This window comes from Sesamum indicum, linkage group LG6, assembly GCF_000512975.1.
Source record: "Sesamum indicum cultivar Zhongzhi No. 13 linkage group LG6, S_indicum_v1.0, whole genome shotgun sequence".
Classification (NCBI taxonomy): Eukaryota; Viridiplantae; Streptophyta; class Magnoliopsida; order Lamiales; family Pedaliaceae; genus Sesamum; species Sesamum indicum.
In genome coordinates, this window is record NC_026150.1 from 21,246,734 (window position 1) to 21,260,028 (window position 13,295).

General features: G+C 35.1%; 1 protein-coding gene across 1 annotated transcript; it reads left to right on the forward strand.

Moving 5' to 3' along the window:
* Positions 1,609-11,992, forward strand: LOC105165321 (histone acetyltransferase GCN5). Its single transcript, XM_011084294.2, has 13 exons — positions 1,609-2,405; positions 3,048-3,112; positions 3,285-3,365; positions 4,058-4,129; positions 4,503-4,671; positions 5,707-5,750; positions 6,032-6,131; positions 6,349-6,417; positions 7,515-7,569; positions 10,146-10,264; positions 10,723-10,816; positions 11,414-11,555; positions 11,677-11,992. Exons 1-13 carry the CDS (start codon positions 1,830-1,832, stop codon positions 11,741-11,743), a joined length of 1,653 nt encoding a protein of 550 aa, XP_011082596.1. The 5' UTR covers positions 1,609-1,829; the 3' UTR covers positions 11,744-11,992.

Here is a 13,295-nt window from a genome sequence, read left to right on the forward strand (position 1 = left end):
CCAGACGTCATCCCGTAAGCAGGTAGGTCGTTCACAATCCACATCAATGGGATGCACATTCAGAATGTCTCGTTCTTTCCACACACATACACACACACACACACACATATATATATATATATAAATTATTATAACATTAAATTTAATTGATAAAATTACAATAAATATAATCAATTGATAAATTAAGGGTTAAAGTTGTTACCCGATCAAAATAACTTCAAATATCAACTCAAATTCAAGACAGATTGACGAACAAGAGTAGAAAAGTATTAGTGGGATAGTGAGAGATCAAAAAAATTCGAGAGAGATTGAGGAAATAGAGAGAAAATAAGAAAAATAGAAGAAGATAGTGAGATTAAATGAAAAAAGAAGAACACATTTATATAGAAAAATTTGGAACGGTCTTTGGAACGAGTATAGGAACATATATTTAGCTGTTAACTTAGGTTCTGGCACATCGTAGAAACGGCTTTAGGGACGATTCTTTTGACCGTTTTATTTCATTTGAAACGGTCTCAGCAATACTAGAGAAATAATACAAAAAAACCTTTCTAATCTGTATCAGGTTTTGGAACGATTTTAGAAACACATAACTTCTTAGATAAAATTAATAATTTGGAACAGTTTTTTCTCATAATTGATTAAGGATGTTCAAAATTATTCCAAATTATACTTCATTTTGGAATACATTTTCGAACTATCATTTTTTGGATATCCATTTCCACACATATAGGAATAGATGACTCATAATCGTCACTAATTCATATTGTGTTCCAAACAGAGTTCTAACAATGTACCATTAATATTTTGGAACATTGGTTGGAAGGGATTTAGTAACTTTTTGTTTGGAACTCATTTTGGAACGGTGTGACTGTCCCAAAATTATAACCCAAAAAAAATATTGAACATGACGTCATCTTTTACTGTTCGTTCCTTATGTGTTCTAAAGCCCTTTCTAATGTGGAAAGGATTTTGGAGCGGTTGTCCTGACCTTGTCAAATCCAACCTTTTTCTATAATGTATGTTTGAGTAATTTTATAGTTTCTTTATTTTATTTTGGGATAACTACAATCTCTTTATTTAAAATTTGGTGTAATTATATATAAATTCTCTGTAATTTAAAAAAATAAATCTAATATCTCTAAGATTTGCTTCTACTTGACAAATAAATTCCCCCATTAATTATCATTCATCGAATTTGATGATATTTCGCATATAGTTAGCAATTTAATTCGAATTATTACTATGGGCTTGAATTAAATATTAATCTCTCATATATTTTAAAATTATATATTATTCTATTACATTAAATTAATATTATTGTTTACAGTTGAAAATATTTTCAAAGCTTGAATTATGAAAACGCATTAAATTAATATTATTGTTTTTAGTTTTATTTTAAAATAATTAACTTTAAATTATTTTTTAAAAGTAATTTATTGCTTATATGTATATTAGATTAGCAGTGTTTTAACTTTTTAAATAAAAAGAAAAAAGATTTTTATCAAATAGAAAGATCAAGGTAGGTAAATGTTAAAAATCAGAATATCAAGGAGGTGAATAACAAAAACAGAAAAGGTCGAGGAGGTGGATGTAATAATATCTGTCAGTAGGAAAGCAAGGCAACGACCGGCGGTGGTCTATCAACGGTCAATTGGAGTCCGCTTGCCAGTTCCGAAACCCAATTTCAAAGAGAAGGATAACCTGAAAACCTAATTAAAACTACCTTCTACAGTGCAGCTTCCATTCATCTCATCTATTACCATTTCTCTCTCTCTCGAAGAATCAATAGAGACCTAATTCTCATTCACTTTGGCTAAACCCTATCAATGGACGGGCATTCATCGCATTTGACAGCGCCGGTCCGTTCACGGAGTTCTCAATCTCCGTCGCCCTCGCACTCGGCCTCGGCCTCCGCCACGTCGTCTATCCACAAGCGAAAACTGCCGCCCGAGGACCACGCACCGCCGTTTCCCCCATCGTTATCCGACACGCGAGACGGTGCTCTCACATCGAATGATGACTTGGAGAGTATCAGCGTCCGCGGCGCCGACTCGGACTCCGATGACGAGTCCGAGGAGGTTGTAGACGATGAGGAGGAAGAGTACGACAACTCCTCAATGCGGAATTTCACGTCGTCTCGGCTGGAGAACAGCAACGCCGCTGGCCCCGCGGCGAGGAACACCAAGATCAAGGCTGAGAATTCGGTGAAAGTTGAGCCCGCTGACGTGGCGAAGGATGGTAATAATAGTAATAACAACAATTCAGGCAATGCTGCGACAACAGGGACCAATGGTTCGGTTCCGGGCATTGTGGTGAAGGAGGATACCGTGAAGAGTATTTTCACGGATAATATACAGGCCAGCGGCGCTTACAGTGCGAGGGAGGAGAGTTTGAAGAGAGAAGTAAGCTTAGTTAATGTCTTAAAGTTGAGTTGGTCGATGTATTTTCCTTCTTTTAAAATGTGTTGTAGATTGGTACTTGCAAGTTTATACTTCAATTTTGGAATGAAAATGTTGAGAAGTGAAAGAATAAGGGTTCATCATTACGCATCATTTGAACTGTTGCTGGATATTTTGTAGCTGTGGAGAAAATTGTTCACCTAATGAAAGAACTCATAGGTTTTAGAAGAGAAGTTAGAAATGGAAGCATCTTTTATATTATAAGTGACATCATCTGAAGCCTCTATGGCGAATGACGCTCTTGCACCGCTACATTTGCCCCTCGGTCGCAAACATATGTCTGTCTTGGAGTTGTTTAAGTGCATATTAGGTGTATAGGTTTGTACTACTTTGGTGTTGTCGAATGATGAATTAATGCACAAAGCAGAGTCACCTAGATAACGATGGAGTTAATGCTTATATTCAATTCATTTTGGAAATTGTGTTTACGAACTTGTTATTTGCTTGATATTGGCTGCTGATGTCCATTTTCAATTTCAGTTTTGTTAATTTCGAGCATCAACTCCTGTTTCTACACTTTCATGTTCTTTTGTCCCCGAAAACCATTTGTAAGGGTTATGGATCAAATTTTCCTTAAATCCACAGGAAGAAGCCGGAAGGCTCAAATTTGTTTGTGCTTCAAATGATGGTGTTGATGAACACATGGTCTGGTAACTGTTTCTACTTCCTCTTCATAGTTGTTATTGTATCTACATGTTCATAACTAGGAATTCTGTTCCCCTGATGTATCTTCTTAAAGTCTGCTAATACACTGATGTATGTGTAAGTTTTTCGCAACAAAAATTCCAAACTCAATTGAAAAATTTAGTTATGTATTTTCAGGCTGATAGGATTGAAGAACATTTTTGCCAGGCAACTACCTAATATGCCAAGAGAATACATTGTTCGTCTCGTCATGGACAGGTATGCCTCCAGTGTCTGACCTCTTTGCGAAGCTTTTTGTAATCATAATGATTGACTGAAGTTTCCTATATCTGAAAGATGCACTGGCAGTTTTTACTGTTGGTCATTTATCCGGATGATGTTTCAGTGATGTAATATTACATCAAGTATTTATTTAAAATCATATACCATCAAGTAATAGGAATCCCTGTAAGGTAATTCTGCCATTTCTCTGAGATAAATCTTAATGATAATGCTTGCAAGAAATTTTCTGGAGCATTCTTTCAAAGTTGATTAGATTCCTGATTTGTATATAGTAAATCATTTTCTGGTTTTTCTGGTTTTTAATGCCAGTTACTCCTGTCTATCTAATTTTTCTGGTTTTTATTGTTCTACGATCAAATTTAGTTCGTTTACTGACATATCTTAATAAGATCTACAAAATCTTCCAGTGTAATTTAATGAATATTTGCTGATAGATGCTTATAGTCATCATGTTACAATTTGCTGATCAATGCTTATCATCATCATGTATGTAACCTTGGTAATTATATGACAAAGTGAAAGTAAATACACCTTCTGACATCCGGATTTGCACTACAAGTTAGTTTCACTATGTAATCTATTACTTAATTGCATCGTGGTTCACATTATAATCTTCTGTTTTGTTTCTAAAGAATTATCTCATTCTTTCTTGCGATTTCATGCTGCAGAAACCACAAGTCTGTCATGGTTATCAGAAGGAATCTGGTTGTTGGTGGTATTACATATCGCCCCTATATCAGGTACAACTTCTCATGCCAGGCTTTGCTTATTTTATCGGAATACCATCACGAAGATTTTTGTCATGTGGAGTCTATGAAAATGTGCATTGGTGAGATTGGATTTGCATATCCTCTTACATATTTGTTGACTAAAGTTATGTTGCACTTACTCTATTCTAAAAAATATGCATTGCGACAATGTTACTCTCTGTATGATGGACATTATGTGTAAAATTTCTGCTATATATTCGCTATAATTCAAATGAAAAGAAATGGAAAGAGATCTTGACATGTCAGCCCTCACAGGATGTTCATATTGCTATCAAATTTTGTACTAGTTTGTGAACTCTGTTTGCGCTCTTGGTGCCTTTCTAACACTGAACTTTACATGTAGCCAAAAATTTGGGGAGATAGCTTTTTGTGCAATCACGGCAGATGAACAAGTTAAAGGCTATGGCACCCGTCTTATGAATCACTTAAAGCAGCACGCACGTGATGTGGATGGCCTAACACATTTCCTCACATATGCTGATAATAATGCTGTTGGTTACTTTGTCAAGCAGGTGAGATTGCACCACGCATATGTAGCAAAGCAATTTACAGAATCTCTTTAGCATAATTTCCATGTGAAATTCTACTGAAACACGGGTATAGGGCATTTTCTTCAATGTTCTCATTTATATTGCCTTCAACTGTCCCAATCTGGCTAACAATGGTCATAAGGAGCTTGGAAGCCAAAGATATATGACCTTCTATGGTGAATCAAGATATGATTGTAATTTTGTGTTAGTTTGAGAAGCTAGGCAGAATAGGGGGATGAATGATAGACTGTGGAAGGTTGTATCATGGCTAGCAACATTCTAATGTGAATAAACCAAGACTAGAGAACCTTCATAGACTTGACCTCATTAACCTATACCCATTGCTTGAAGTGTAGGACTGTAGGTATATAGTTTGTGTTATAATTAAAGATTGGTCAAATAACAGGAGACCAACTGATGGTGAATGTGCAAAACCTCTTCATTTGATTAATATAGGTTGGCTGGATGAGTTGCTATTGAGCTCACAAGTGGGGTGGAAAGGACAAAAATGAGGCTTTATCTTCCTAGATATGGGTCTACAATTTGGTTTGGCCTTGGATTGGTCATGCACGTATACTTTTCAGAAGGATGGGTGATGGAGAAGACATGCCCACAGTTAGATGTAGGAAGAGTTGAAATTTTGACAACCTATAAAAACCAATCTTTCCGTTTTCTCAGCAGAATGTTCAGTATTAGACCTTTGTATCTCATGCAGTTCAAGCATGGTGCTGGTACCCATAAGTATAGCTGTATAGTTGTTTAAAAGGAAAGAAAAAGAAAACAGCGGTTGTTGGGGGTAGGATGGTGTCAGATGCAGCATATGCACCTACCCGTAATTGGCAGCCTTCTGGCTTGCTGCGTTGCAGTGGAGTTGTCGCTCTGTTGAAAATATTGGAAGAGCAATTCTCTGTGCAATTGTTCTTTTAAAATATTAAAATTGGTTTCTTTGTGGTTTTTTCTTTCATGTATGAAGTAGTTTCATATATGAATACCTCTAACTTGTTTTTTATTTTCTAGGGCTTCACAAAAGAAATTTACTTGGAGAAAGAACGATGGCATGGGTATGTTATTCTAAAGTTTTCACCTCTTTATAAACTATCACCTGGTAGCTAGCTGATGTTTCTCCATTATGCATAATTCAATAAACAAATGTTCATAGCATAAATTACAGAATGAAGCACATAGTTCGATTAGTTTTTGTATAATTTGTATCAGATATTTGCATTTTAGTTCGTTATGTAGACATTGACCATTGTGGGGCAACGGCAAGCATCCTTCTTTTACCAAAATGTATTGAACTCAAAGTTTATAGCTTTTCTATAGAGGTTTATTTTTCTTGCAGCTATATTAAAGATTACGATGGAGGGATCCTTATGGAATGCAAAATTGATCCAAAGCTTCCATATACTGATCTATCAACTATGATACGTCGTCAGAGGCAGGTAAGACAATCTGGTGCAACGGTCGATTTGATAATTTCTTTGCATACAGTAGTAGGAACTAATTTAATGTAGTATGTTGAGGTCCTGCTAGAGCAAATATTGGTGCCTGATGAGTTATGAGTTTCAAATTAAATTTTAATGGCCCATTTGCCCATCCTGTATTGCACCGCTAACTACATGCTAGAAAAACTGACCTTGACTTGTATCTGATTGCTAGGCAATTGATGAAAAGATTAGGGAGCTCTCAAATTGTCACATTGTCTACCCTGGAATTGATTTCCAGAAGGTATGTTCACTTCTTTTTTTTTTTATTTTATTCACTCTTATTCTCTCTTAGTTTTACGATATCTAGTTGGGTCTTCATGCATATTTCATTCAGAGGCAGGGCATGACTAGTTTTCTACAGCTAGAAAAGGTTGATAATTTTAGTTAACCTCTAAAGTCTGCACTAAAGTTTTCTAAGATATTGGATTTTCAATTGGCGTATGATAAGAATTACTTAGATATCAAGAAAATGGGATAATTACACTCCCCTCCCTTGAGGTTTGGTGTAATTACACATAGATCCCTTGTAGTTTGGAAAATTACATCTAGCAACCCTAAGGTTTTCTTCCATAAATAAGTCCCCTGTTTATCAAAATTCACTGAATTTGCTGGTATTAACAAAAAAAGCTGAATGAAAGCAGATTTTACCCTCGATTGACTTATTACGGACTTATTGCAGGCTGAACAATTTTTTTCCGACTAAACAACCCTTATAAGGGTGAATGATATACCTCCTCATATGCATTAATGCATTAAAACGTATGAGGGTAATTTGATTGTAAAAAGATTTTTTTGACCTGCAATAAGTCAATCAGGGGTAAATATAGATTTTTTTTCCTATTCTTTTTGTTAATATCAGCAAATTTGGTGAATTTTGACTAATAGAAAGACTTATTTGTTAGACGGAAGCAAACTTCAGGGGTGCTAGATGTAATTTTCCAAATCAAAGGTGGTCTTGTAATTACCAAATCTCAAGGGAGGAGAGTGTAATTATCCCCAAGAAAATTGTATATGAATATCCCAAATACCCACATCTCTTGGTTCTGACTTAGTAATTTCATGAGTTAGTTGTTTGTATCGTTTCAAACAACTTGTTTCCAACAGATAGCAATAACAATAACAGGAATATGAGGATTTGATGGAGAAATAAGTTTTTTATTGAAGCCATATAGTTCATTCCTAGCAAGTATCATTAAGTTTGCAATTTTTAGTGATGCTATGTGTTGCAGTTGTTTCCTGTTCTGTATTTGGGAGTATTTGATCATTTTTTATACTTTTATATATTATCCGAAGTTTTAACTTTCTAGTCATTGTTTTTATGTGAACTCTTCTATTCAGAAAGAAGCCGGTATTCCCAAAAAATCCATCAAGGTTGAAGATATACCTGGCTTGAGTGAGTTCCTCCTTCACATTAATTGGTTTCAGTACCTACTAATTTATATACTTCTTGTGCCTGTGGTTGGACTTGCCTGTTGCTATGTTTTCTAAATAAAAGATCATTATTTATACCTTAGTGAATCTTTATTACTTTCCTTAAGTTTTACCGGGTCAAACCATCCAACAGCCATCTCTGCACACAGATCATAATGTATCTAGATATTGACCTGGTGTTATAATATAATTTCCTGAGCTGACATGTAACTTTTACTAGTTCAACTTGAGTATTTGAAGTGTGGTATTGTTTTATTTCTACATATGTTGTGGCAGTCAATTAGTTCTGTTAGTTGTGTATAGGCCTCGACTATGGAATGAATGATATGGTGAAGGGATATTCAATTCTTTCTTCAATGTGGAATCAATTCACACCACTTCTTCCATTTTTCATATAAAAAAATACTGATACAAAAGTGAAATGCAGCGGAAATTAAAATTTAAATTACAATACAATATTGCAATTAGTGATTGAATCGCTCGTCTCCTTGCTGCTATGACGCACATCTCATGTACAAAGGAGTCAATTGAATCGTTTAGGGGTACCAACCTTTGGTGTATGCGGATTTGATGTAGATGATGTGAATGTTCTCGAGAACGATACCTACAAGCAATCGGTGGAAAATGGCTACTAGTCCTATGACAATGTGACACCGTTTTGTCATCGTTCACGATAGGAACAAACATGTCATCCCTCTAAAGATAGTCCATATGATGGAATATCCTTTACCCTGTGTTGGTAGGCGTTACAAATTATGATAGACCAACGAATGATCAATGGAGAAGACAAGAAAACTCGTTTCTCTTTAAGGGTTGAACGAGAGAGCAAGAATGCGTGTTGTGTGTGTATATCTCATTCATGCCACTAGCCAAGTTCCTATTATAGACCTTCAAGAAAAGTTCAACTTGTCTTCTTCATCTTCTTTAACTTTGCAAGAGGAAGACAAGTTTTGCTTCTTCTTGCAAAGAGGAAGACAATTTTACTTACTCTTCTTGCAAAAGGACAAACTTGATTAGAGGAACACAAGTTTGTTTCTTGTTCTGCAAAGATGAAGATAGATTTGATTCCTCATCTCACGAAGAAAAATACAAATTTATTCAGTACGAGATTGCTTCTTCATCTTATAAGGAGAACTATGCTTCTTCATTTTACGAAGAGGAAGTCAATTTGATTTCTTCAGCTCATTAAGAGAATACAATTTGCTTCATGATCAAGTAATTTAACACCTTAAGTCAATTGTCATCTTCTCCATAATTAATCCAATTAATTATTTTCAAAAATTTCATCATGGATTTGTATGTCACCCTTTAAGTCCACTACTCAACAAGATTTGAGCTTGTATCGCATACAATTTAATCGGCAATTAATTTGCTCAAATTAGTTAAATCCCTATCATAATTAATCACCCTCAATTAACTCTTTAATTGCAGGTTACTGTGATCATAGGTGGCCACCTAGCAATTGTCCATGGCACTAGAGAATACGTGAATTTATGTGAACCTGTAAGATACGCGGACCATATAGATCCAGTGTCTCCATGAAGTCATCTCCTCATCAAAGTCTAGGGCATGGAATCCGTAATAGGTTCCCATCCAAGAGTTTTTGATATCTATTTATCTACTCTCTTCGTGTGTCTTCTTAATCATCATAAGAAACCCCTTTTCCTATTTGATCGATAGCTGTGGCCACAGACTTTTGGAGAGTACACAACCTAGAAAACATAGAAGATCACCGTCATCTCATGATGGGCGATGGACCCTTTTCTTGGAATACACCAATCTCAATGCACGTTCTGACTGCACTGGGACATGGGACAGGGCTTTTTAGCAACCACATATTTATGCAACCATGTTAGCTAAGACCAAGATACACCACCCCGTATAATAGGCTATTGTGACTCTTAAAGTCAAAGGACTAACTCATATATCATCAGAGTTCACACAAATCATGCCTCACTGGCTTACATATGGCAACTCCTACGAGTCTGATTAGTGAACTTGATAAATCCTTATCAAGCACCCATTAAGTGTACAAACGTTATACATCATTGTCTATGAAACGCAACAATCATCATATGAACATTACTTAGTGCAAGTCTCTAAAGAATCATGGTCAATGCCCCGTCTCAACCAATTCATTGACTTGGAAGATTTTAGATCAAACCATAGAGGTTGATTTCATTATCTTCATCCTATGCGCTACTCAACCCTATAGTATCATGATCGATGAGATTCAACCAAATGCATACAAGTTGTATAAAGCACAAGATAAAGATGGTGAAAGAACAATTCTCAATATTGATATGTTAATAAAAAAGACTGTTGAGATTGGCTGACAATGAGTCAACAATTGGCTTGATGGTCACCAATTCTAACAAGTTATACATTTGAATTAATGCTGTTACATTGTGATTTTAACTCAGTCATAGTTGTTGCTTTGACCTGTGCATGTCTTATTTAATTTTTGCTCTCTGCTTCTCTGTTGATTTTAGCATTTAAAATCTTAATTTGAGCACATCTTGAATCTAATTTTAATAGGAGAGGCTGGCTGGACCCCTGATCAGTATGGTCATTCTCGATTTAAAACAGTCAACTCATCAACAGATGCTGCCTCACATCAGAAATCTTTGACTGCATTCATGCGCTCACTTATAAAGGTAAGTCACCTAAGATGATATTTAGGTAGCTTATTTTCCATATTTAATACAGATTGGTTTCTAGTATTCTCATAGCAAAAGTTTTGCGCAATTCCTCAAATTTCTAACTTTGGGTTCAGACAGCGTACATTGCATATATATCATTAATCTCTGTTTGTAAACAAATTGTTCTGACTTGTGAATTGATTATTTCAACTAAGCAGGTTAGGTCTTCCTATGGATTTTTTTCTTTTTCTCTCTTCTTTTTCTATTATAAATAATATTATCCTAGGGTTCCTTCTCGTTTGCAGCCTTTTCTAGCTTGTTGTGTGACATGTTGGTGTTTACATCATCTGTTTAACTGGAACACCATGCAGCTCGTGTTTATGAATGGCATTTAAAACAGATTTAATACAATTATCCATAATACTCTCTATGTTTTCATGCCACATGCTATTGACAGTTATCCTATTGAGCAGGCAATGCATGATCATCCTGATGCTTGGCCGTTCAAGGAGCCTGTTGATGCACGTGATGTGCCTGACTACTATGACATCATTAAAGATCCAATGGGTATATTTCATATATGTGTATGTGCTGATGGTATTTTCCTTATCGCTCGATGGGAGATATCTCGTCGAAGATTCTACTTTTTTCTAATAATATGCTTGTTGATTATCCTACAGTTCAGCTCTATACTCGAACTTCTCTATTTATGATTGCTTGAATTGGATCTTATTTTTTATCATTTTTCTCTTTCAGAATGTTTCTCACATTTGGTTAAAATATGATGGACAATTTGCTCTTTCTAACTCAAAAAGGTTATTCAGGAGTTTTAAGAGTCAGAATGCATTGTTTACCTTAAAGAGCAGGAGAAAAGAAGAGAGAGAGAGAGGTCCTGCAGAGTTTCCAAGGCCTATACTTTAGTGCATGCATATTTAGTCACTATATTAGGTTTCGTAGTTGCTCTTTTATGAAGAAATACAGGAACTGAATTGCAAGCTAAATAACTCGTTTCTGCCAATTGCAGCTCATATGGTTCTAGCTCTTCAATCTGCCTTGCAGAACTATTTCCTTTTCTTCAATCCTTGTGCATACTGTTATCCCATAATAAGTGTTTTGAGTCTCCATGAAGTTCTGATGCTTTGTATTTTATTGCATTGCATGCAGATTTAAAAACAATGTCGAAGCGAGTAGAATCTGAGCAATATTATGTGACATTTGAGATGTTTGTGGCTGATGTTCGGAGAATGTTCTCGAACGCACGCACCTACAACTCTCCCGAAACAATCTATTATAAATGTGCAACCAGGCATGATTGCAGCCACCTTTGAGAAATTCCAATTTCATTCACCGTTTTGTTATTTAGCTAAGATATACATCTTGGGTCTTCTTTTGTTGTTTGTGGATCTAAATACACAGTTGGCTTGCAGGTTGGAAGGACATTTCTCAGCCAAAGTTCAAGCTGGTCTCCAATCTGGTATCAAGATTCAGCCATAATCCAGTTCTTGCTTTCATGGGATTGATCACGAATGCAATGACTATCCTCAAACTTCCTAACTCCATTCAGTCACTTTGAGGGTATGTTGTCTCCAGCAAAATATAAAACATTTATTTTACTGGACAGACTCTATCGGGGACAGTAAAAAATGTAAAATGTGACGAAAAAAATACATACATTGATATAAACTTTCAAGGAAAAGACGATGGAAAATGTACCGTGGGTATACTTGCACTTTCACTTCCAGTGCAGGACATTGATTGTAGCATAGAACTTTCAGATTATAATTGTGACAATATGTAGTTTGGTCTCATCTATCGTTAAGCTTCTATTATGGGGATCAACAATTGTCTATCTAGAGAAACTTCATTGCTTCAGCTTCTTTGCACTATTTTGGTACAGTACTCACTGGTTGAAGTTCAGAGAGCATGGTTTTGTAGTGCAATAATGGAGAATACTAACAGTAGTTTAATTAAACGAAATGAGAAAAACATTGAAATTTTATTTCCTGATTTGCATTTATAAATGTCATATGATTTTCCAGTCACCCAAGTCATTAAAATGGTGAGTGGGAGTTGTGATTTGCATAACGCCGTTATGTCAAGCAAATTGTGAAGGGTTTCAAACTAATGTGATCTGCGCGTTGGAGTTCTTGTTTCCACGTTATTCATCTGTACTACATATTAAGAAAGATTAAAATAAATAACATCATTTTGGTGTCTTTCCTTTTTTTATTTGTATTTCTTCTGCTCTTTTCACCACTAACTTTCACATTTTTCCATTATCTATAAATGGTAAAATTTTATTTTTTTAATAGTTTAGTTAGTGTTTTTTCTCTTACTTCAAAATATTCTCTTTTAAAATTATTTTTTTATTATAATTATTTTTATATATCATTTTTCTTCCAAAAAAAATCAGTAAATTATATTTAATTATTTATATTTTTAAATTTTTTATGCACGTGTATAAAATGTCACTTACTAGTATTATGAATGAAGCACACGCAATGTGTATACGCAAGTTAAATTATATTTATGTAATTATAAATATGAATTATGTATTTATTAGTGTAGGTGATGTTTTCTTTGAAGTATTGTTAACATGATAAAAATAGAAAAGTTATTTGGACCCTTGGCCAAAAAAACGTCAAGCATGCAAATGTCATGTCACAGTACATAATTCATTAGCCAAAACATCTCCTTCCATTCTTGAACTCATCTTCAACTCCTTCCTCAAATCGACCGGCTAGTGGGTGATACTACCTGAAGGGAACAATTCGCACGGACGATAGTCATTGGAGGGACATCCACCCTTTGGTTGAAGATGGTAGGGAGAAGGTTGCCAAAGGTTGAAGATGGAGAGACGAATGGAAAATGTGTATAGAACAAGAAAGCAATTGCAAATTTCAAAAAATTGACCAACAACATGTCATATCATATCTAAAGTTGATGAGATAACTAATTGAAAAGTAGAGACAAATCTTGTTAAATTGCATAAAAGCATAAGGACATTTTCAATACCTAAATTTCTATATCATGTGATGGGCCATGG